The sequence below is a fragment of the Erpetoichthys calabaricus genome, chromosome 2 (assembly GCF_900747795.2).
Source record: "Erpetoichthys calabaricus chromosome 2, fErpCal1.3, whole genome shotgun sequence".
NCBI lineage: Eukaryota > Metazoa > Chordata > Cladistia > Polypteriformes > Polypteridae > Erpetoichthys > Erpetoichthys calabaricus.
In genome coordinates, this window is record NC_041395.2 from 128,029,502 (window position 1) to 128,054,374 (window position 24,873).

The window sequence follows — 24,873 nt, forward strand, 5'->3', positions numbered from 1 at the left end:
AACAATGCCAAGATGGGATATTTAATTGTAAAAAAAATTTTTTTGCAGCACTGTATATTTTTCTAGTACAATAATGCTTTTTTCTGGATCCTCCCCAACACTCAAATGTTATTTACCTGACTTAAGATGAGGACCCTTAGACTACCTTAAGAAAAAAAAAAAAATTGAAAAGCACAGTCCACTCATAAGTGAAAGAAAGTTGGATTTTGACTTGCCTGTATAGCACCAAGGTTTTCAGTCAGTTGCTCTGGTTTGGAGGTCCCTAAGAGGACAGAGCTCACCCCCTCATTCCGGAGACACCAAGCTGTGGAATACAAGGTCTTCTTTTAGACTGCCTTCAGATAATAGCATCGATTATGTGAAATCCTAAAACATCATTTATATAATTTAAATACTTAAGTAAGTACTTAATAACAAATGATTTTGCGTTAGTGATTAATGAATGACTGACGTTTTGCTATTTTACCTGACTTGAGACTGTAGGATCTCTGTGGTGCGATTACTCAGACAGTCGACTGGACAAAATGTGTAAGGAACAAATATTTAATGTGATTGTCTTTGGAGCACCTAGCAGATTCTTCAATTTGGGTGAAATACAGCTGTCACCTCTCAGTAATGGTTGGTGTCAAGGAGTTTTAATGGATTCTTTTGAAGACTTCCGTACAGGAGGTGTTTGTAGAGAAATGCGGCCAAAAACTGGTTGGTACTCAATATTGTGGCAAACTTTAGACATGTTCATGGACATCAGCAGTAATTAGACACTATCAAGTTAAAGAAGATGCCCCTAATGTTATTCTCTTGGTGGACATTCCTTACACAAGTGAGAAGTTGCTGCAAGTATCATTTGTGCATTGGGCCCAGTTCTCTGGTCAAGATTAGTGTGGTGGTGGTTGAAAAATGCATTTGAGGCAAGGCTGTGAGGATGGATAAAATCATGTCTGATGCATCTTCTCCATATTGCATTGAATGCAGAGATGGTCCTCCTAAACTGTCAGAGTAGCATGGTGCTTAGTCAAACAGGTTATCTTAAAAGACTTCACTTCTCCGACTACCCAGGAAAGCCCGTGCCAGTTTGTGGACCAGTATCTCCATCCAACACTGCACCAATTCTGATGGTCACAGAACAGTAGACCCACTGCTAAGCAGGGTTAATTAAGGACCTAAGGAAAATTGTAATCTTATCACCACATGGTTTGATAACTTGAAGAAGGCTATACCTAAGTGTATCAAGGACAAATGAGGGATGACGACGAGGTTATGGACTGTTGTTGCATAACAATCAATGTAGATACAGTATCTGCAGAATTTAGGTCATTAGAGCGCAAAGCCAATTTAGGCAAAGAACAGACTATTCAGCCCAACAAGCACATCAATCCTATTCAAATAATTGTTCTCAGAAGACACCAGAAGTAGGGTTTTGATCGTCCCTAAAATCTTACTACTACCACACTACTTGGAAATTTATTTCATATGTTTTGGTTTCCTTGTGTGCAAGGCCAGGTTAAGACTCCCATGGGCCCTAAGCCTAAGTCTAACTCTAACCCTAATTTTGTGTCAAAATACAAAAGCCCTCACCGTCCATCTCACTTTTGTGGCATAGTAACACATCCAATATACAGTTTTCATAAAGGTGGCCAATGAATCACCTACTCCAGTCATACCCTACCATATTTACCTTTTAAAAGCTTTTTATTTAGGCTTGATTGGATAGTTTTACAATCGTGAGGATCAAAGTGGGGTAAGGATAGGTGATGATTAGCAAGCTGCTGTGAAACTCCAACATTTCCTGTTATTAGGCTTTTTTGTCTCACACAGGTTAAGGGCTCTTTGCAAGCAGGGCCTCAGGGTTTGCACCCAAGTCATCCTGATGTTGGATTCAGCCATGTCTGTGTGATTAATAAGATTTTTGCCCTTAAAACCTTTCAATCTGTGTTGAAGTATTCATTTTAAAATAGCAGTGCCAATTCCCTTCATAATTTTAAACACTTCAACCAAGTTACTTTTTTAATCTCTGTTTGCTTAAACTGAAAAGACTCAACTCCTTAAATCTCTCCCCCTAACTCATATCTATCAGTCACAGAATTACCCTAATCACTCTTTTTTGGACTTTCTCTAGCACTGCTATATCTTTTTTGGTAATCTGGAGACCAAAACTGCACACAATATGTTTAAAATGAGTCCTTACTAGCATGTTTTACAGCTTCACCTACTTTGACTTGTACATTGCACAGTGTACTTTATACAGTAACCTAACGTTCTGTTACCTTTGTTAATGGCTTCTACACACTAGATAGTGATGAGTCAACTATGACTCATCTCATAAGGTGTTAAGGTGTACTTTCCAAAGATGTTAACATTTGGTTTGTTTACAACACTAAGTTGGCCTTCAGTAGATGAGTGGGCCACGTGAAGAGTTGATGTCCACTTATCGTTGGTTCCTGCCTAGCCCCGAAAGCTCCTTTCTAATGAATTGATGTTTACTTTAATAGTCCGAGTGGATTTCTGTCTTGTGCTATTCCTGTTCTGGTAGATTTAGGTTTCTCATTTCTTTATATCTTAGTGATTTTTAAGAAAACTGATAAAAAACTGAGAAAAACATAAACAAAGCTTTTTCTTGAGTGACTACAGACCAGAAGAAATACAAGTGTAAAAAGTCTGAATTAATGTAAGTCATGAAATTCTGGGTTTTCTTTGGAAATGTAATGATTTAGAAGTGCATAGCAGAGAAGAAAACAGTTTGTCAGATATTTGAAATACAGTATTAAAACGTTCACTTAATTTGAAATGTTTAAAGTCTAAATATTCTTGACTATAATAGAAAATTGCTATTTTTTCACCCTCTGGTAGAGGTCCATAGAGGGACAGATCCCTAAACGATCAAATAATCAAAAATAAAAACCAAAAATAAAATAATGTTTATGTTTGAAATTTGTCATTTTTAAACTTCTTGGAGTTGCTCTTAGAGGGCTAGGATTCATTGATTAAAGAGTCAAATATAAACAATATTATTATATTCGTTATAGCACCTCATAATAGCATAAAACAAAATATAAAAATGGGGGATTTTCTGGTCTAAAGGGCCAAAACTAAGGGGGAAAAAAAATTGACATCTTGCATAGTTAGACATGAAGAAGAGTCAAACAGTATATTCTGTGTGGGAGTTTTCTTATGCCAGTTAGTCAGGAGGTGCCAGACCAAGAAAAAAAAAATGATTTTGAACCACTCATAATTTTTATGAACACAAAAGTGGAAGGGACACTGATATTCTAAGAGGGCTTACGAGATAAATCCTGGTTTCTTACCGACTGCCAGCTGAGGTAATGTGCATCCAAGCCTTTCTGCAATCTGGGAAAGCTCCTTGAGCTTAGCTTGCTGTCTTCTTCCATCATCACTTAAAATCTTGTCTTTCAACCATTGGTATGACTGAAAAAGGCACATTAAAAGAAGCAAAATACTTAATCAATAACTAACCCAGTCACCTCCCTGGCATCCATTTACTGTATTACGCTGAATATATTTGGAGACAGTTACTAGCTATTAGCAGATCAACTGTATGTTTTGCTTGCTAAAGTTTTAAAAATTGCTTCATAGAGCTACAGAATAAAAATCTATATTTATACCTTCACGTCTCTTCAGAGCATTCTGAGGTTCTCTAAAGTCATGTATTCAGTTCAATTTACCTTGTCTTTTAAGTAGGCCTTATGATTTAAGTGAAATCTGCCAAGATTATTTTACGGTACTGTAAATCTTGCTTTCTGAAACCCATTGCCATTGATTGTCAGCTTCTTTAATCAATCAGTTAACCAATCAAAGTTTGTTTTATGTATTACATCTGAACTGGATTAAGCAGAGTCAATGATATTTGATAGCAACTCCCCGGCTGACATAATGTGTATACTGGCCTCACAGAATACAAACTCAGTTTACCAGTCAGCTAAACATAAATTTCTTGAAACTAGGCAGCTGTTATTCTTAAGAGTATTTAAACAAACAGAAGGTGGCAAATTGTAGAGTCAATTACTTAAACAGATATTCAATGCAAATTGCATAAAAGCACAACACACTTTCACAGTACTGTATATATATAAATCTTTAAAGCAACAGCTTTACGCAAGCATAATTAAGTGATGAGTTTTTTAGATAGTCTGGATATATGATAAATTAACATAGAAACACTAAATAGCAATAATGCAGCAAACATAAATTTCAATGACTTAACAATGGCTTCCTTAACTCTACAATAAATGTGTCACACTAAACCTCCCTTCTGACTAAAATTGAATATACTGCAGTTGTATTTCCAGGAAAAGGCAGACGCTTAACTCTAGATTTAGAACAATGGAGAGTAGAGATTGCCAAAGAACTGAAGCATTAAACTATGACCAGAAGAGTAATATTAGCTATATCTCCTGTTACGTGATTGACGTTTAGGCTATGAAGTTTGGCCTGACTCAACACTTGGCCATTTTTACTAGTATGTGTGAAATCACCTTCATTGATGCTCTTGAACTGTCTGGAACTCCATTCTCGTATTTCCCTGAGATGATACCACAAGCTAGAGGTGACCAAGTCATTGCTCCCACACCTAGAAAAAAAAAAAAGATACTCAGTTTTGTGGCAAGAAAATAGATTTGATGTGCAGCAAAAGCAAAAGTAAAGCAAAAAAATACAATGGATTTGAGCTGTATAGAATATCATCGTGAATGTTACAGATGAGTCAGGAAAACTACAGTTAAATACTGCCCAGTCCATAATATTAATGGTCAAAGAAAGAAAGAAAGAAAGAAAGAAAGAAAGAAAGAAAGAAAGAAAGAAAGAAAGAAAGAAAGAAAGAAAGAAAGAAAGAAAGAAAGAAAGAAAGAAAGAAAGAAAGAAAGAAAGAAAGATTTCTAATAAATTTTAATTAAAACATAAACCCCAACTAAATGAGTTCAAGTTTACATATAAATATAGTATGCCAATTATACTTGTGGCAAAGAGATTAATATTCCAGCACTCTGCCTTTTAAGAGACTGGGTTCAGATCCCTTGTCTGGGCACTGCTGGTTCTTCCCATGTCTGGATGTTTCTTCCACACGCCAAAGATGTAAAGTTTAGGATGACTGGTGCCTAAACTCGCCTACTGTGAGTATGTTCTTGAGTCTGACCTGTGATGGACTCATGTCCCCCTCAGGGCTGATTTTTGTCTTGTATTCAATGCTGCCAGCCTTATATGGAGCTACAATCGGTGATGTTCAGTATGATTTTCTATGCTGTTGTGTGCTGGGCTGGTAACATCACTTCAAGAGAGGTCCACCAAAACACCAGGCTAATTAAAAGGGCAGGATGAACTTATGGAGCACACTCTGGATTCCCCTGGAGGTTGTAGCAAAGGAGAGAATTAAAACAAAACTGAGTGCCATTATGGAGAATGCTGTACATCCTCTCTCCAACACACTAACACCGAATTATTCAACAGACGTGTGTCAAGAAATACTACTGGGGCTCCCTTATACCAACAGCAATACGTCTGCATAATGCCTCACTGTGACTGTCAAGTCAGAAGTTTTCTGTCTTTTTAATTTTCTCGTTTTATAGTTATTCTGGTGTGCATTCACACCAAAGTGTGTGTATAGTTATTTATTTACTTACTTATCTACCTATTTATGTATTTATTTATTTAAAGAGCTTCCATAAAAAGTCACATGTTTCCCTGGGGACAAATAAAGTTTGTTTGTTTTTCTTTCTTTCTTTCTTTCTTTCTTTCTTTCTTTCTTTCTTTCTTTCTTTCTTTCTTTCTTTCTTTCTTTAAACTAAGGAATATTAATTATGCTATATATCTCTCTATTATAATAAAAAAATTCCTAGGATGAAATAAAATTTTTTAGCCTGGGATGAGACGTGACTTTTTCAGAAAGATACTTTCACGTCCCGCAAGAAGAGACTTTGTGCCAAGAGATTCAATCACGCCCGGGGCCGGAAATAAAAGAGAAAGAGTAGAAAATTGTAAAGTATTCAAAAACATTGGCACGATACACATGCAGAGCAGATAATGAAGGTTCTAAAATTCGAAAGTGTCAAAAAATGATAGTAAAGATCGCATTAGTGCAAACAAATGGAAATTATTGCTCGGTGAAATGACAGAATGGCAAAAAGAGATTGAATATATTGTCTGGATTTTTTTTGTTCTTTATTTCGCCTTATACAATTTCTTGTATTAGGAATTTGTTAGTTTTCACATACCCCTTGGGGTCAGAGCGCAGGTCAGCCATTGTACAGCACCCCTGGAGCAATTACAGGTTAAGGGACTTGCTCAAGGGCCCAGCAGAGTAGGATCTCTTTTGGCAGTGACGGGGATTTGAACCAGCAACCTTTGGGATACCAGCGCAGATCCTTAGCCTCAGAGCCACCACTCCGCCCCAAACTTTAAGTCAGAGACTTGCAGATCGTGTAATTCATGTTACCATCAGGGAAAAGTAGTGTTTCTTCCCAATTAAGAGCTGTATATGGCAGAATTAAAAGTTTTGTTGTTTGGTGAAAGTGAAATCCATATACATGAGCGGCAGAGACGGGGGGTTGGCGCTTTAAAGACAACTGAAGACTAAGGAGTACATGGAACCTAGAGTCACCAGAGAAAGTCTGGTATACCCATACAAAAAGATGGGAAACTCCTGACCCTGGAAGTGATTCTTGGATGCTGATTTGAACCTACCTTTCAGTCAGAGGCAAATGAGGCCTACTGTCAGGCAGTCATCTGAGGGGAAGGTCCAGTTACTGGGAGGCCAGCATTAACACAATGATGGGATGTAAACTAGGGAGGACTTTGTGTGGTACTACCAGGAGGGAAAGTGAGAGAGTCATCCCAACAGGTAGAGAAGAGACTGAAATTTTGATCTTTGTACTGATTTTTTTAAATGGTTCACTCTATTACCAACACTCTAATGATGAATCAATCTGACCCTTGACTGCTGATGACTGCAACTAGATGAACTTTAGAAGGAACAAATTTCATTCAGCATGTTACATTTGTGGACAAAGCAGTCTATTCAAATGTTAACTGCCTTTAAATGTAAACTTATTATACAACTGGGCAAATCTGATTACATCTTAGCCTATTCTACAAGCCTGTTATCATACGACAGAAGCTCTTTGGGAGCTGTCGGGGGAGGACCACCCTACTTTGTTTATGGCCCAGAAGTGCTTCCACGAGGAGACAGAATAGCACTGGAAACATTCCCAGGCCCAGCTTAAAAAGGAGCCCGCTGCCACACATAGAGGAGTCAGGGTTGGGAGACAGTGAGTGGAGGAGAGAAGGAGGAAGATTTGGTGATTTATTGTTGGTTTATTGTATAATTGTGGCTAACTACTGGTAGTGGTGTTCATTGGAAAGTGCTTTGTGGAATAAAAACCCTTTATTTTATTCATATATTGTCCACTGTATTGCTGTGTCAGTGGTTTGGGGCTCTCTGGCACCCTCTTGTGGTTACAGCAGCAAACCAACCAAATAATCTGGATCTGTTCTTTGCTCACAATGCCAAACCCCAAGTTCACGATTTCTAACAAGAATTAAACAAATAATTATTTAAAAAAATTTTAAAGTACATAAAAGTGGAAGATGTAAGATCGAATTGCCTATACAAAACTGAACTAATTGAGTAATTATTTAATATGGTGACACAGGGAGTGCTGAGTGATATGGAATCTACAAGCACTCGGATCCTGGTTCAGATTCAGGTCTGGATGTCTTCTGAGAAAAGCTGCATGCTTATATGGAGAGGTTGGTAGAATGACCTGAAATGCCAAACTGGCATGATGTGACTGAGCATTTGTGTGTGCTTTTGTGCCCAGTGATGGGCAGGCCTTCATGCAGGGATGGCTCCTGCTGTGTTTCTACTGCTGAAGATATCTTCCAGTTCCTTGTGATTGTGTACTAAAAATGAATGCATAGAAAAGGAATGGAATCACACATTTTCAAATGTTCAAGATGGGAGCTTCAAAATCATGTACAGAAATCTATTAAATTTAGGCCTTCTGTCCTAATGTTTTAACACGTTACAGAAGGAAAGGGACCAGAGGGCAAAATACTTTTATTAGAAAAAAAGGTATTGTAACAACACTCTTAAATTTACTTCTCAATAATGTGGGAGAACCATCTTCACCAAGTTACTCTTAAGCTCACAGTAGGCTGCAGAGATTCTTACCTATTTTGTGATAAAGTTCTGGAAGCTGAACTTCAACCTTTTCACGCTGAAAGAGGTGGTACTCAGCTTGCTCACACACTGGCGGTATCATGTTGAACTGTCGTGCTACAGAATAAGCCTCCTAGTTTAAATATAAAAAACAATTGTTAAGAGTGATTGCAGCTCGTAAGCATAGACATAGTGTCACATCAGTTTTCCTTTCATAATGAGAAACTACCACAATGCAGAAAACAGGAAGACAGTATAATACATGAATAGTCTATTAGTCGATTTAATAAAGACAGTGTTTAGTTGAGACTTGCTTCACTGCAGTGTGGATTTGCCTATGGAGAAATATTTTGGACAAAATGAAATAAACAAATAAATAAATACACAAATTAAAAAGTACACTGAAATGTGACAATAAATAAAAAAGGGTATGAAATGTGAGCATACTGTAAATAAATAAATGTATCATGGAAAATGTTTTTTGTTATTTATTTATTTAATTATTTAATTTTGTCCATAATATTCCTCCAAACATAAATTGAGATATGGCTTGGTTTATTCGTCAAAGCTGAGAGGGTGGGGCTCTAGAGAATACTGTTTTTTGATTGGTGGCCCATCAGGCTCTGCTTGAATTGGGAATCCTGTGCTTCATCTGCATGCTCAACGTTTTGACTGTGTACGTCGACTACAAGTGCAAGAAAAAATTGCCCAGAATTAAAGTATGAAGCAGCTACTTTAATTCTATAAGCTCCGCATTTATCATTAGGAGCCTGCATCTGAAGTTTCTCCTGTACATGTGACATTTGATAGCCGAAGGTATAGGTCCAGTGTGCCAACGATTCACCCATTAAAACACAACACTCGTTACAGCCCACCCTCTCAGCACTGATGAGTGAAAGAGACAGTTTTAAATTCAACCCATGTTTCATGTTGCATTTGGAGGAATATTAAAAAAACAAAAATAGACAAATAAATAAGCAACAAAAGATATTCTTTGAAAAATTTATTTATTCACATTTCATGCTCTTTTGCTTAATTTACTGTCACATTTCAAAATGCTTTAATTTACAGTATCTGCATATTTATTTATTTTTTTAAAATTTTGTCCAAAATATTCCTCCATATCTGCCTACATACTGCATCTGTGCTCTGCGCAATTGATATGAAAGTGTGCCATCTTGTGGTATGTTTAGTAATATGTTTTACTTTATGTAAACTCATTTTCTTCCACATACTAATGTCAGCTATCTTACAAACACAATTAGAGGGCAATTCTACACAATCTCAGGCAATAAAAATATTTATTAGCATCTTTAACTTGTAATCAGCCTAGTTATCTTGTATTGTTTATTGTTATATCCATTCATGCTTGTTTGTACTCACTGAAAATGGTGTTATATGCAGTAAATTTGCTAATTAAGGAACATGTGATTTTTTTTTCTTCAAAATGTTCTTCTTTTTCTATAAATTCTACAAATAAAAAGAATAGGCAAGTTATTGGTGGGAGGTAAGGGGTAAGGGTGGCACAGTGGTTAGTGCTGTCACCTCACTGTTGAGAATCAGGGGTTGGCAGCCCAGGTCCAGGCACTGTTCATGCAGAGTCTGCATGTTCTCCCTTTGTTCTTCAGTCCTTAAATATGTTTCTGTTAACTATCATGTCAAAACAGGCTCAGTGTTGGGTATGAGTGTGCACATTTGGGGACTGGTTCCCACTTCCTACCAAATGTTCACTATAGTTTGGATCCTTGTAATAAATAGATTTTTTGGTAATTTAGACTGTTTCCTTCTGTTCTGGAGGAATAAAATCATAATTTTAAAATGCATATGCACTGTACTAAAATGCAAGCTTTAATTAGCCACAAGTACAGGTTTTTGAGCAGACGACTTTGATGAACTTCTTTAGGACTCTTGAAGGTAAATTATGGCCTAGTCACATCTGTGGATCCATTTTTTTAAAACATTTTTGACCAAGTACATCCTTCCTTTCTCGTTTGCCTGACTAGAGTATATTTGTGCATCCTTTGAAACTTGAGAAAATGCTGACAGGAAGGAAAAAAGTAGGCTTGTTCTTGGGGGAGTGTTAGATATTCTTGGACACCAAAGTAGCATTTAGGTCTGGGTTATATTCTTGAACACCTGTATGTTGTTCTCATTGAAAAAAGTAGGTTTGTTCTTGGGGGAGTGCTGAAATGGACGACTGAGTAATGGCTAAACAAGACTTGCCACCCTGCACTACAACTCCCTACTGGTCCATGAAATGTGACAGGAAACCAAAGGAATAGCGTATGTAAGGTCTCTGTCTGTCTGTCTGTCTCTCCATCATGCCAGAATCTAGTTACCCTGCTAAAGATGACTGACTTCTGAATGTAAAACATGCCCAGGACATCATCCTCTATTGACCTTGCTGCTAATCTTTAGTAAGCTTTTTAATAGTACATACTTCCAGACTTTTCTATCTATTTATATTTTCTATCATATTTACTTCTACTGCTATTATTTTATTTTACCAAATGACTTGTTGCCTTTACATTTCTATACTTTGTCTTTATATCTAGAGTGATTGAAGTAATAAGATAAATATAGGGCACCCGGTGTACGGGAGATCACTGCTATCTTTTCCTAGGGTTAGCATGCTGAAGAACAGTGCAGTAAAAGTAAAACATCTTTGACAAGTGGCTTATAACCAAACGCTGTACCAGTCCTCATGAGTCTAGGATATTCTTGAAGACCAAAGTAGTATTTAGGTCTGGGTTATATCCAGGGCCACCAGTATGTTGTTCATGTCGAAAATATTGAGCCGCCATGTAAAATACTGAGGAGTGACAGATATTGTAGGCATCACTCAAACAGCCAATGTGGAGTGCTGAGAAGTGACACGCATTGTGGGTATTACTCATAAACAGTTGTGGCACCCAGACAGGGCTCATGCCCGGCCGGGACGCCCAGGAAGACAGCAGGAGGGCTCATACCTCCTCCAGACCACGAGGGGGTGTCCGCCCTGGTTGTATTGGGGGCCGCGGGTACAGGGCTTGGAAGTCCAACCCTGTAGGGGTCCGTGGTCACCGCCAGGGGGCGTCCCCCTGCTTGAAGGACCCTGGACCCCAGTACTTCCACCACACCAGGAAGTGCTGGGGGGAAGAAGAGAGGGAACACCCGGAGTGCTTCCGGGAGGACAGCCGGCATTTCTGCCACACTGGGGCGTGTCCGCAGGATTGCCGGTGTACACCTGAAACACATCTGGGTACAGATAAAAGGGGCCGCCTCAAGGTTCAAGAAAGAGAGAAAGAGGCGGTCTGAAGAGGCAGAGTGGTTGGCCTGGAATTTGGGGAAGCTTGGGGTTTGTGGCACAATAATTGTAAATAGTAGTGTAAATACACGTGTGTTGGGTGACATGAGCGTGTCTGCCTGTCTGTGTCCGGGCCAGTCTCCACACAGTGTTTAAGTGGGTATGGTCTGTGTGTGTGTCTTTCTCTGTGGGTTAAGTTTAGGGTTTGAGAGTAGTCAATTGCAATAATGAACTTGGTGAGTTCCACTGATTCCAACATAGTACAACTTCACCTTTAACATAAGCACTCAGGGCCGCTGAAATCTGCCAGAAATGGATGAAGGAAATTAGTTTTAAGAATCCTTCTAATTTTGAAACCACTTTACCAAGAATAGGGTCAAGGGAAGCTGGACCCTTTGGTGAGAGAAAATGTCGCATTGCACCAGCCAACCCATGACGGAATGTACAGTAGGAACATCACAGAGCTCTCTCACTCACTCTTTTACACGCTCTGAGCTGAATGAGTTTACAGTCCTCATTCAACCTAACAGCACATGCTCAGAAATTTAGGGAAACTCTTCACAAATGCAGAGAAGACATGCAGATTCCTTCTATGAATCTAACTGAAGTCTCTCTGCTGACTCAACTCTGCATGATCCTAGGTTCAAATACTAGGGTCTTGTCTGTGTAGAGTTTACATATTGCTTCCAATGTCTGCAATAGTTTTCTCTGATGTTGCTACCATCTTGCCAAGACATGTGTTAACTAGAATCCCTTCTAGAATTGCTTCAGATGATGCTGTGATTCAGTCTAACTTTTTGTGACACTCTAATGGAAAGAGCGTATTTAAAGATAGACAGATTGATATATCTATGATAAAAGATAAATAAATATACAAATGAAGTAGTAAAACAACAGACATAATTGGTCTCTATTAAAGGTTCTGATACAAAATAAAAATACTGTGAGTACTTTCCAAAACCTTTGCTTGCCCTGAAATGTTAAGATGTCGAGTTCCATAAAAAGGACTATTTGATGGATGTTCTTTCATGCCAAAAATATAGTGCTTGTTCATCTATCAATCTCGGCTTACTTCCAGCCACAACTGTAAATATTAAACTAACATTTCAAATTCATATTTTACAAAATCTGAATATAAACCATTAAGATGCTAAGGATTATGGAACACACATTTCAGATATGGCTAAACAAGACTGGCCAACAATTGCTTTCCTTTGCTTTGCTTGCAATTTAAAGTTCTATTTTGTGTGTTTTCTAGATTCCCCCTGTTATGGGATTTCATATCTTTTATAAGGGCCCATCACAGATGGTAATATATGTAGTGTTGCACAACACTTCCTTGGATTAGCAAAGTGTAATGAAAGCTGAGAGCAGCTTGCACTCAGCGCTGTATAAATGATTCAGGAGGGAGAAGACAAGCAAACATTCATTTGCTGCTCTGTGAATGCAATGTCTGCACTATTAAATAATCTACATGAAATCGGCTACTCCTCAGATTATTAACGTCTGATTTTCAAATTTTAAATCATTGTGGGAAATACAACTTAGGCCTTTAAATTATAACTAATTCAACAAATGTATTGACCAGAATTATAGCAGATTTATAAAACAGCATGGCAGACACTTTAGTAATATATGATATTAATTTTATGATGTACACATATTTAACAGAGAGTTGGTCCTCCATTTGCCTTCAAAACACCCTTTAGTAATATATGATATTAATTTTATGTTGTACACATATTTAACAGAGAGTTGGTCCTCCATTTGCCTTCAAAACACCCTGAATTCATTAGGGCACAAAAAGTGTTGAAAATGAAGTATAGTGATGCTGGCCAGATCCCTATTCCATATATCTTATTTCATCTCATTCCATGGACACTCAATAACTGATGGAGTTCTGCTCATTAGGGAGGTCACTGCATTAAGATGAGTTCACTGTTTCATTCCTGGTACTACACCAGGATATTCCTAAATGTGTTAGATGGAGTGTAGTCCAGCAGAAAAGCTCATTCACAAATGTGCACACTGTGGCCACAAGGGATGCACTTGATGGAGAACGATGTACAGGTGTCTTGTGGTTTTTAGACATTCCTCTGTGGATACAGTATCTAGGGACCTAAAACGTGATATAATAATACAATCCATACAATTGCACCACTAGCACCACCACCAAATATTGGTAACACTCAGTAGGAGTGATCCATGGACTCATTGGATTCTTGTTGATGATGGTTGCCCATGAAAAAGGCCAGACTAAGTAGAACATCTGATAGAGCACGTAGCAACGCATTTCTAGCCCTCTGTTGCCCAGTATTTACATTCTTTAGTCCACTGTGACCAGGCTCCCCTTTCCACTGACAGGACTAAAAATCATTGTCTCCATTACTCCTTCCATAACATGTGCCTTGCTGTGCCGCTTTGGCATCACTTTTGTACAAAGCCTGTCTGCCACTGTGTTTTGAACCATTTATGGTTCACTTCACTCTGGTTAAAAAATTCTAAAGTGAATATGTGCAGATTTGTCTTATTTTCTGGTCATTCTGTATCACTATTCAAACTAAAGAACAAGAATTATGTGACAACACCTGCCATGGAAAACACAGAGAACAGTTTACATGGAATTCTCCATGTACATACAGACCATTCTTGGGATTCCACTTACATACAAATTGTATCTGAGAATAGTTATTAAAAGAAAAGACCAAGATGACATCCTGCGTGTTGCCTCTGCTGAGTATTCGCATTGAGGAACTGATGCTGCCAATTCACACAAGCTGAAATCTACTAGGTAGGAAGTCCACACTCCAGGGGCAAATGGTGGCTCCAAGACCATAGACTGATGGCATCACATTGTTAAATGCTAAGCTATAATCTATAAATGGTACTGTGGCATAGTGGATTTTATTTTCCATGTGTGCCAGGATGGCATGAAGCTCAAAGAATATAGTATCCTCTGTGGACTAGTTGTTAGGGAATGTATAGGGGAGGATTCCCAAACTACATGGAATATCGTGTTTACTGTTTCCAGCATCAGTCCTTCAACGCATTTTATTACAATGGCAGTATGTGCCACTGGATTGTAGTTATTGAGATAGTCCACGATTGTTTCCTTTGGCACAGGGATATTTCTGGTCATTTTGAAGCAGAAGGAGACTACAGTTTGTTTCATTAAGATATTAAAGATGCCACAGAAAATGCCAGATAATTGGTCACCATAGGCTTTTAAAGAACAGACTGAAATTCCATCTGTTTCAGAAGCCTTAAGGAAATTGATTCATTTAAAAATATTTTTCATGATCCATATATGGCTGAGATTGATTACATTTTAGTTAGTTATCGAATGAGCAACTAAAAAACACCACCATATGTTCTTCACAGCTGCTCCTGAACTCAGTCTCCATCTCATCCCTGAGCTGAAGTTTAATAACTTTAACTGCTTTCTTCAGCTTGTACCTGTAATTCATGTATGTTTCCATAGCACTGGCCTGAAATTCATTGTAGCAAATCTTTGCTAAATTTCGAATATTGTTAGTGATTTTTGGCTTTGTGTTAAGAACTATACAGATTATGTTCATAGTCACTGACTTTTGATTAATCCAATTACCTGTTGCATACTCATGGATATCTGAGGCAGAATCTGTTAACAAATTGTTATCAATCAAACCAATCTTGCAGATTTCCACTTTAGTTAGCACTGATCCACTTTTTTGCACACTCCTCCTGCTTCAGATTCGGCTTGTAAGATGTGGGCAAGAGTACCGAATAGTGGTTTGAGGTGGGGTAGCAGGCAGTAATCATCTTTTATTTGTAACAGTGAGCAAGAGTGTGGGGCAAGTGACATCTTAATGATATTTAGGGTAAATATTCCTTGAATTTGCTTTGATGACAATAAATAATGTGTCATGATGCAAATATTCATATGCCATATTGATTCTGCATAGATGGCAATTGAAAATACTGGTATTTGCCCCTGAATGAATGTAGACAGCAGTCAGTAAAACATTGGAGAAAGGTCCAAATATGCAACTTAAAGCAGGAAGAAGTTGATCATTAAATATTCCATGTCAGGTGAGCAGCTTCTTTTGAGATTATTTTAACATCTGTGCAACAAGTGTTATTTACCATAAACCATATTTGCGTTCATAAAGTACACAGAAAAATCATCCAGAGTGGTTAGACATGTTTCTAAGAAACAGAAAACACAGCATCCTTGTTTTACTATCTTCTAGTTTGTTATCCAGTGAGTGAACACTGGCCAGAAAAAAGCTGAGCAGGGCACATTGATATCTCAGTAACTTCATCTGGATGCCTCCATTTTCATTCCTGTTTCCAAGTTATCTTTGCACAGTTATTCTTGGTTGAGTCTGGCCAAACAAATGATGACAGTATCTCTGTATTTAACAGGTTAAAAGATGAATACAGAATATTCACTCCTATGTGTAAAAGGGTTTGCCTGTCATAAGTAATAACCATTGAAACAGACTGCACAAAACAACAATGTTATATTAAAAATACTTGCAATCTGCATCATGTGACCACTCTCTAGCACCTTGAACACTAACCCAGTATTTCACCAAGTATAATTCTTTAGATTATTTTTACAAACAGGCCCAGATTTTATGAGCTTAGCTTAAAAAACTATATCATAAGAACTGTACAATACTAATAGGGAAGCATCCATAATACCTTAATAAATAAGCTAAATGGCTAGGTTACACGACTTTGCTAAACTTGTCTCAGTATATGTGACCTGAAGAAGGGGCCTGAGTTGCCTGAGTTGCCTTGATAGCGTGCATATTGTAATCTTTTTAGTTAGCCAATAAAAGGTGTCATTTTGCTTGGATTTTCTCTATTACTGCCGGTGTTAGCTACTGCTTACTGCCCTGCCTCGCAGACACTAGTTTGAATACAAATAACAGGAACAAGTACAGGTAACGAGTATTTTTCAAATGTTCCTGCAAACACTCAGATGCTTTTGTTCCTGTGTGGGTGAAAAATAATAGGAATAAAAACTTCTAAAAATTCTTGCACGGCTCCTTAGTGGCAACCAAAACCAAGTTTTTAGGAGAAACATTTATCCTTTAATTAACTCTCATACCTCAGTAACACAATACAGTCAGCAATACCTGTTCCACTTGCAAAAATGATGTCAGTATGTCTCAGTCACTAATCTCAGTACGTCTTTCACATCATATATACAGTACTGTATAATGTCTAAAATTGTATCAAATTTATTATGTTATTTATTACATGTTGGTCCTTTCACCACTCTAAGTATTCTTGAAAATTGTCATTTTGAGGTCCATTTGTGGATAGGTTATGACTCTTTAGATATTTTCAATCAGTGTCATTAATGCATTAATGTCATGGTAGACCTTATTAAGAGTATACTAGGGGGCTCTGCTCCCTGCTCGCTTCACTCACCAACTCCTGTGCGGGCGCTAGGCGCTAGCCACTTCTTGGCTCTGCCACTCGCGTATGGGGAAGCTGATGTACAATTTAAACGCATTGTTATTTTCATGGGAATTGTTACATAAGCATAATAGAACTAACTATTTTACATTACAGCGAGTAATTAACCATAGTAAAAAATAGCAAAATGTAATAAATTGAAAGAAAAAAAATTATGTTTCCTGTTGCGTTAGTGGTATTCGTTGCGTTATTTGTTCTTGTTCTGTTTGGCTTTGAAATTAACATGCAAATACTTTTTATATATATATATATATATATATATATATATATATATATATATATATATATATATACAGTATACACACAAACATACCTGTATATATTATATATATTTAGTGACTGCAGCAGTGGATTGTCACCCTGGCCAGGATGAACCCTCATACCCTTACCTGGCAGTGAAGCCAGTGTAGTAGAAGGACAATGGGGGACTGCTCCATGGGGGCAAAGAGTCCCTCACTGGACTAGGTGGCAGTGTCCTGCTGGTATGCCACTGGTATGGGCTTCTATAGAGGTTCATGGGAGCTGTAGTCTGGAAGAACAACCCTGTTGGGTGTCTTGGGGCTACCAGGGATCACTGCCAGGGGAGGTCTCTGCTGTTTTATGGCTGCTCCGCCTGATCCAGAAGTGCTTTCAGGGTGAAATGCTATGGCATCAGAAGTACTCCTAATTCATCATAAAAGCTCCCATCTGCCTTTCAGGGAGTTGAAGATGGGAGGAAGTGGACAAGGCTTTCCAAATAGGAGTGGAAGGGAAGAAAAATGGAAGGAATGTGTTATATTGCAATGCCTCATATTATGCTGTGCTGCACAATGAGTGGAAGCCTGTAAAGATTTATCAAATCCAGGACTGTGTCTTTGGTGGTTGAGTCTGGTGTTTGGGTCTATGCTATGCCCCGTAGTTGTCACAACATACGCACACAAACATACACATGGCATAGTATTAAGATAGTCAAGAAAATATAAAGAGTGACTGGTTATCGGAATACTTACCATAATCTCCATGGCACTCCATCGTGAGGTTCCCCAGTACATAGCCATTCCCTGGTTTATCACATAGGTCATTGCTCTGACGATTTCTACATAACAAAAAGCAGAATTAGCAGAGGTTAAGCAGCAGTATTGATGGGAAAACAATGCAAATAAAAGCAAATCAAAGCTCACAGCCTTTTCAATAAAATGCAGTCTGCCAAATTGTCTGGTCAAAGTCAAAAGAAACATGAGTACATGTTAAAGTGATTTTGCTGATCACTCATTTCCTTAATTGTTTCTTATGTTTGTAACGGTGTGGGTTGTATTTCTTTTTCAGCCTTCCCCAAAATCACATGTGACAAGGCAGTAACCACCTGGGCTGATAGCAGTTCATCACAGGGTTCATACACATGTCCACTTTACGATGATTAAAATTTCAAATCAGCCAAACAAGATCAACTGGGACTTCTCTGCACCCTATTAAAGACAGCTTTATCAAGTATTGCATCCGTAAAGCCTGCAGCATTGTGGAGGGCCATTCCCACCCCTTCCATGGTCACTCTGTCCCACTTCCATCTGGTAGAAAGTCCTGTAGCATCCAAACCAGTCCTGTCAGGTTCTGCAACAGCTTCTATTCCTTGGCTGTCCAGATTATGAACTCTATGTTGCCCAAACCCCTGAACTGTTCCTATTGGTTTATTTATATGCAGTAAATCTGCTTCTATTATTGTTTTCTTTTATTATCAGTATTTGATATTTATTTATTACTATGCATTAAAATTTTTTTACTATCTATTCATTTATCTATTATTTATTTATTTAGCTATTTAGAGTATAGTATAGTATAGTATAGTATAGTATAGTATAGTATAGTATAGTATAGTATAGTATAGTATAGTTTGCTACTTGTCTTGCACTTGTCCTGTGTTGAGGTCTTGGGAAACATTATTTCGCATGACATTATACTACAATACTGTGTTTGAATGGTACTGTAAGACAGTAAAGTCATTTGACTTGACATGCCAACATATCTTTGGATTGCAAAAGGAAGACACAACGAAATTCTCATAGAAACAAGGAGAGCAGGCAAACTCCACAGATAAAGCAGCAGAGACAGGAAGTATTCTGGAGTTTAACTGCTATGAGACGGCAAAAATAAATGTAGTGCTATTTGCTTCTCACCATGAATTAATTAAGTCAATAAATAGAACAATGTTAAATACATTGTTAAATGTTAACAATGTTGAATCCCTGAAATACAGACTAGTACCTTGTGCGCATAAAATAGTACAATTGAAAGAGATGAAAAAGGTGCATTAGCCAGCAGAATAAAATCATGTTTTTAGAAACCAGGTATTGGAAATTACATTTCTTCTATAAAACAGAATTCATGCTGCAGTTGGATAGACCTGGCAGGCCTAAACTGTTTGAAGGAGATGGTTCTTTTTTTTGGAAACTGTAAATGTCACTATCACTCAATTTAAGAAGGGGCCAAGATAACACTACACTGAACAGGCTTGTTACCGGAGGCTCTTGATACTTTTCCAAGTCTGTGACAAGGTTTGCTCAAAGCACTGAAGCGGCTACGTGATGCGCACAAAAAAAGAGGAATATGTGCATGTGTGAAAAATGGAAAATGAAGGAGAAAATGTATACTGCTTGAGCAGCATGTTACAGTTTAGTACTGTGTCATTCTGGCAGATGAGTGAGAAAGCAGTTCAAGATTTTGAATAATAGAGCTTCAAGCTGGTATTCTTCTATTCTAACTCTGAATTAAGTAAACAATTGACATATTTTACATTAAGAGTTTAGGATATGTTACCTTTAACCTGATATACAGTATTACCCACAGTGTAACATGAACACTTTCACTGGGAAGGTACTGAATGTCACCTGCGTGCTCGTACTTAATTTCTGCCTGATAAGAGATGCCACTTTTGGCCAGAATTTCAACACCATATTGGAATTATTGAGTAATTATATGTCATGGTCAGGGTTAAGATATTCAGCTTTTCTTTGTCACACTGCTGGTATCAGACAAGGCTTTTAATTATTATTTCATTGTCACTAAGGATTTGTGTACCTAGTTAAGATGGTTCCCGATTAGTGCCTTGCACATGCTTCTTGGAAAAACCAAGGACACAAAGGAGAGAATACATCTTAAAGTTTGTCTAGCATGGTTTGAAAATTAAGAGTTGGAATCTGTTGTTGTGGAAAGGGAAATCTGTTCAAACTCAATTGTTATTAGCAAATCAAAACCTGATTGGAAGTTCATGATGGCTGAAACAATTTACCTTGACGACAGATTAAACTGTTACTCATTTCAGTAAAACATGGGCATATTCAGGTCTAAAACCCAAATTGTCTTGCACTTTCTTGTACCCTTCACTTTGCAGGGGTGTCACATTCAAACCATTCTGGAGCAAGTCAGGCCAAAATTATGTGATCAACTCCAGGAGATGAGTCTCAGTATTCCTTGAACCCTTATAATGACACAGCTGTAAAATGCTGTTTGTTTGGCTTCCCATGCAACATCTGTTTGCCAGAGGTGACATGACCAGTAGTATAGGGCCCCAATAACAAAGCACCAAAGCCTTTTTTGGGATCAGAAGCCCCTCCATCATCATCATCATCATCATAGTAATAAGAAGTTCACAAAACAGTGCAGTGTGTCCAGGGTTGAAATTCTTGTCCTCATACCGTGTGGAGTTTCTGTGTTAACTAAATGTCTGTGTGGGTTTTCCTCCCACATCCCAAAGACATACAGATTAGGTTGAAAGTGAAATTTTAACTGACCGAATCTTAGCGAGTGTCAGTGTGTACATGAGTGCTTTTTGCAATGGACTGATGCTCCTCTCCCAGGCTTGGTGATTTTTGGGATAGTCCCCAGTTCCCTTTAACCTTATAATGGAATAAGTAGGTTAAGGAAATGAATGCATTAATGTTATGCACAAGTAAATAACTTTCAAAAAATGTCCAGTTTTGCTTGAAGTTGGAAAATACAATTCACTTCACAAGGAACAGACCAAAGGTTCCTCAGTATCTGGTACGTATTTGTTAATATTGTTCTCAATTAATTATACAAGTTGAACCTCTGCTAACCTTTAGGATGCCTCCATATTTCTGTGTGATTGCTTCATATTAAATATTCATATTTCTTTGGTTTCTAGATTGGTAAGGAAGGGTGTGTCAAAACGCATCTAAATTAATTGTAACGTTGCATAGCTAACTGCCTAATAACTTACACATTATTAATGGTGAAGGAAAGAGCAGAGTTTAGTTTTGCATAAAGTTCTGTGAAAATGTCCCTACAATCTGTAATGCAAGCATGTTTACAATTACAAAATGTGAAACTCACTAAAATGAGGTTTTGACAATTTTAAAAGTTTGTTAGGGTGGAAAACAAGGAATATAGTTCCCTAAGGGTTATTCCTGAGACAAAACTGCGGTCTCTTTCCTTGGCTACTCTTCAGCATTTTTTGTTGAATTTTTTTTATGACTTTTTCAATGCAGTTACGTGCATTCTAACCTGCCTTGTGCACTTCCTAAATGGCTCATACATTCTTTTTGGAAAACCCTTTAAATTAAAGCTGAAAGTCTACACTTCAATCACATGATTGTTTATTTCAAATCCTTTGTGGTGGTGTACAGAGCCAAAATTATGAAAATTGTGCCATTTTCCCAATACTTATGGACCTGATTGTATTTATATCACTCGTTCAACCTTGCCTTTCCCATTTGGAAGCAGAGGTAACACCATCGCCGCTCACTTATCCCAACATTGTAAGCTTATCCAAACCAGGATCCTTCTGGATGGTTGCTGGCAGCCACAGCAGTGGAGAAACGCCTCTGCAGTGCTTGCTGGTAAGTGCTCTCTAGCTGCACCCCAAATTCCATGCACCAGAGAAAATTCTGCACAATGCTTTTAAACAAGGAAAAAGAGGTTGCAAATGTGATGGAAATGATTTTTTGTGAATGTTTTTGCAAAGCTTAACTCAAATTTTGGCTTGAAATTCAATTTCACCAAACCATTTTCTTATTACTACACATCATAAGGGAAGCTTTAAAGTTAGGAACACCTGACGTTAGCAATTGGTGTTCAGTGTAATATCAACAAATTTATAATAGTTGCTATGTATTGTCATATTAATCTAAATTTGATTTTTTTTTAAATCATTTACAACAAAAAATTAACACTACACAGATTTTACAAGTGCTCAACAACTTATATGTGTTGGATGACACAGCGACATTTACAGTTGATTCAGAAACTATTCAGATGCCATCACATTTTTCATTCTGCTATGTTGCTAAAATCATATAAATTTATATTCTCCCACATCAAGCAACACTCAATGCCCCAGAATGACAAATCAAAAAAAGAATTTTAGATTTTTTACTTTCTCGTATACATAGTATAGAGAAAGCATAGAAATCGTGAAAAAATTTGACTTCGACATTTTGATTCTTGGTGTTTTAGACCTTCCTGAGTCAGAAAATACCATTTTTGATATTATGTCTGTCTGTGTGTAAACATGATAACTCTAAAACGCCTGCTTTATATCAAAAATGAGGAATCCTATAAACTTTTGGGCCACTTCTGGCTACTTTCACGAATTTTCAAGTAAACTATGGTTAAAATTACAGATAGATGATTAGTACTAGGGTGTTGTACCGTGTTAGCCATTATGAATGCAGAGAAAAGCCAAGCAAAATGACACCTTTTATTGGCTAACTAGAAAGATTACAATATGCAAGCTTTCGAAGCAACTCAGGCCCCTTCTTCAGGCAAGATGTCACATCTGTGACATCTTGCCTGAAGAAGGGGCCTGAGTTGCCTCGAAAGCTTGCATATTGTAATCTTTCTAGTTAGCCAATAAAAGGTGTCATTTTGCTTGGCTTTTCTCTAGATAGATGATTCAAATTTTGTATAGATATTTATAATGATAAAAAGCCCTAAGCAATTTTCCTTTAGCTAAGCTCTCCTTCTCAGGGGTGTGGTTTGATTTGTCTTCAATTTTGTTGGGTTATAAATTGATCTATTTGTATGGAATGATTACAATGAAAATTAATAAAATACAAAATATAAAAAAAAAAGCAAACAGATATAAAATTTGAGAAAAATTACTCAACTGGAAATAGTATTTTATTTAAAAAAACATCCAATTTTTTTGTATCATTGAAATATAAATGTGTACATGAAATTAAAAATTGTGTTCAATAAAACAAATATCTTTCAATTACTATTATTCATTTTATTTTAATTTATACATCATTAGTTTAACAATAACATGTAAACATTGAACATGCCATGTAAATATAAAGATGTAATGGGAACAATAAGCTGCTATGCTCCCGTTGTGTTCCTGGTAATACAGTTAACTTTATGATATTTTTTTTTTATTTCTGCCATCATTGTCATAATTAAATGTTTTACCTATATCTATAGCAATTTATTGCAACAAATATTATATAATACTAACACTTTTTCTATGTTTTTAGGTAACTAACTCTTTTTACTTTGCACGTAATCTAGGTATTGAATATGTAATCATGAAAATATGACATCATCGTTTTCAATCTCCCTAAGTATGAAAATATCATTTTAATATAAAGTTTTGATTATAAATAGAGATAAATGATTGTGTATCGATATTATCAATTAGTTATGATGAAAAACAAAGACATATGATATTTGAGAAATATTGCGCATCTCAGTATAAGAAAATGTTGAGGGGAGCACACCCCTGATTTTTTTCAAATGTATTAAAATTGTTGACAAAAAATATTCAGACCCTTTACTCAGTACTTAGTTGAAGCACCTTTGACAGGACTTACAGAGTGGTATCTTCTTGGATTTGACACGACAAGCTTCACACAACAGGATTTGGGGATTTTCCGTCATTCTTCTCTGCAGATCTCTGGTTCAGCCAGGCTGGATGGACACTGTTGATGGCAGCTTTTTTATGGTCTTTACAGACATGTTCTATTACGTTTAAGCCTGGACTCTGACTGGGCAACTCAAGGTTATTTCCAGAGCTACTCCAATGTTACATTTTTTTGTTCTAATGATCATTGTCATGTTGGAAAGTGAACCCAGACTGAGGTCCACAGAGCTCTGGAACACATTTTCATTTAGGATATTTCTGTCCTTTGATTTGTTCAGCTTTCTACCAGCCCCATCTAACCTCCCATTCCCTGCTGCTCATAAACAGCTCTGTAGCATGATGCTGATAAACAACCATGCTTCACAACTGGAATGGTGTTGGACAGGTGATGGTTCCCTCTAGACATGATGCTAATTATGGTTTTCATCAAGCCAGAAAACCTTGCTTCTCAGAGTCTGAGAGTCCTTTAAGTGCCTTTCAGTGAACTCCAAACAGGTTTTTATGTGCCTTTTACTGAGGAGAGACTTTTATTTTTGGCCTCTCTGTCACAAAGCCAAAGTCAGAGGAGCGTTGCAGTGATGGTTGTCCTCCTGGAACCTTTTCCCAAATCTATGCAGGTTTTCTGGAGCACAGCCAAGACCACTAAGAACTTGGTCATCTCTCTTACCAATGCCCATCTCACATGATTTTTCAGTTTGGTCAACTCTAGGAAAAGTTGTGGTTGTTCCAAACTTCTTTCATTTAAGAATTATGAAGACAACTATGCTTTTGGAAATCTTCAATGCTGCAGAATCTTTTTTAGCTTTGATACAATCCTGTTTCTAAGCTCAAAAGGTAATACTTTCAACCTCATAGCTTGTATTTTGCTCAGATGCATATTGTTAGCTATGGAACCTTATAGAGATAGGTCCTAATCATGTCCAATGAATAGATTTGCCCACAGGTGGACTCCAAATGTGGTGTAGAAACATTTCAACAATGATCAATGGATTGGGATACACGAGACAAATTTCAAATATTATAGCAAAGGGTTTTAATACTTGTGTCAATGTTATATTTCAGTTTTTCATTTTTAATACATTTGCAAAA

General features: G+C 37.3%; 1 protein-coding gene across 1 annotated transcript in view; it reads right to left on the bottom strand.

The window, feature by feature from the left end:
* The window catches only part of kcnab1a (potassium voltage-gated channel subfamily A regulatory beta subunit 1a), a 356,546-nt gene that overhangs the window by 16,972 nt on the left and 314,701 nt on the right, over positions 1-24,873 (bottom strand). Inside the window, exons 9-13 of the mRNA XM_028794498.2 lie at positions 17,918-18,003; positions 8,180-8,300; positions 4,491-4,585; positions 3,303-3,423; positions 216-304 (exon numbers count right to left, since the gene is read on the bottom strand). Coding sequence (XP_028650331.1) covers positions 216-304; positions 3,303-3,423; positions 4,491-4,585; positions 8,180-8,300; positions 17,918-18,003 — 512 coding nt within the window. The remainder of the gene's footprint in view (positions 1-215; positions 305-3,302; positions 3,424-4,490; positions 4,586-8,179; positions 8,301-17,917; positions 18,004-24,873) is intronic.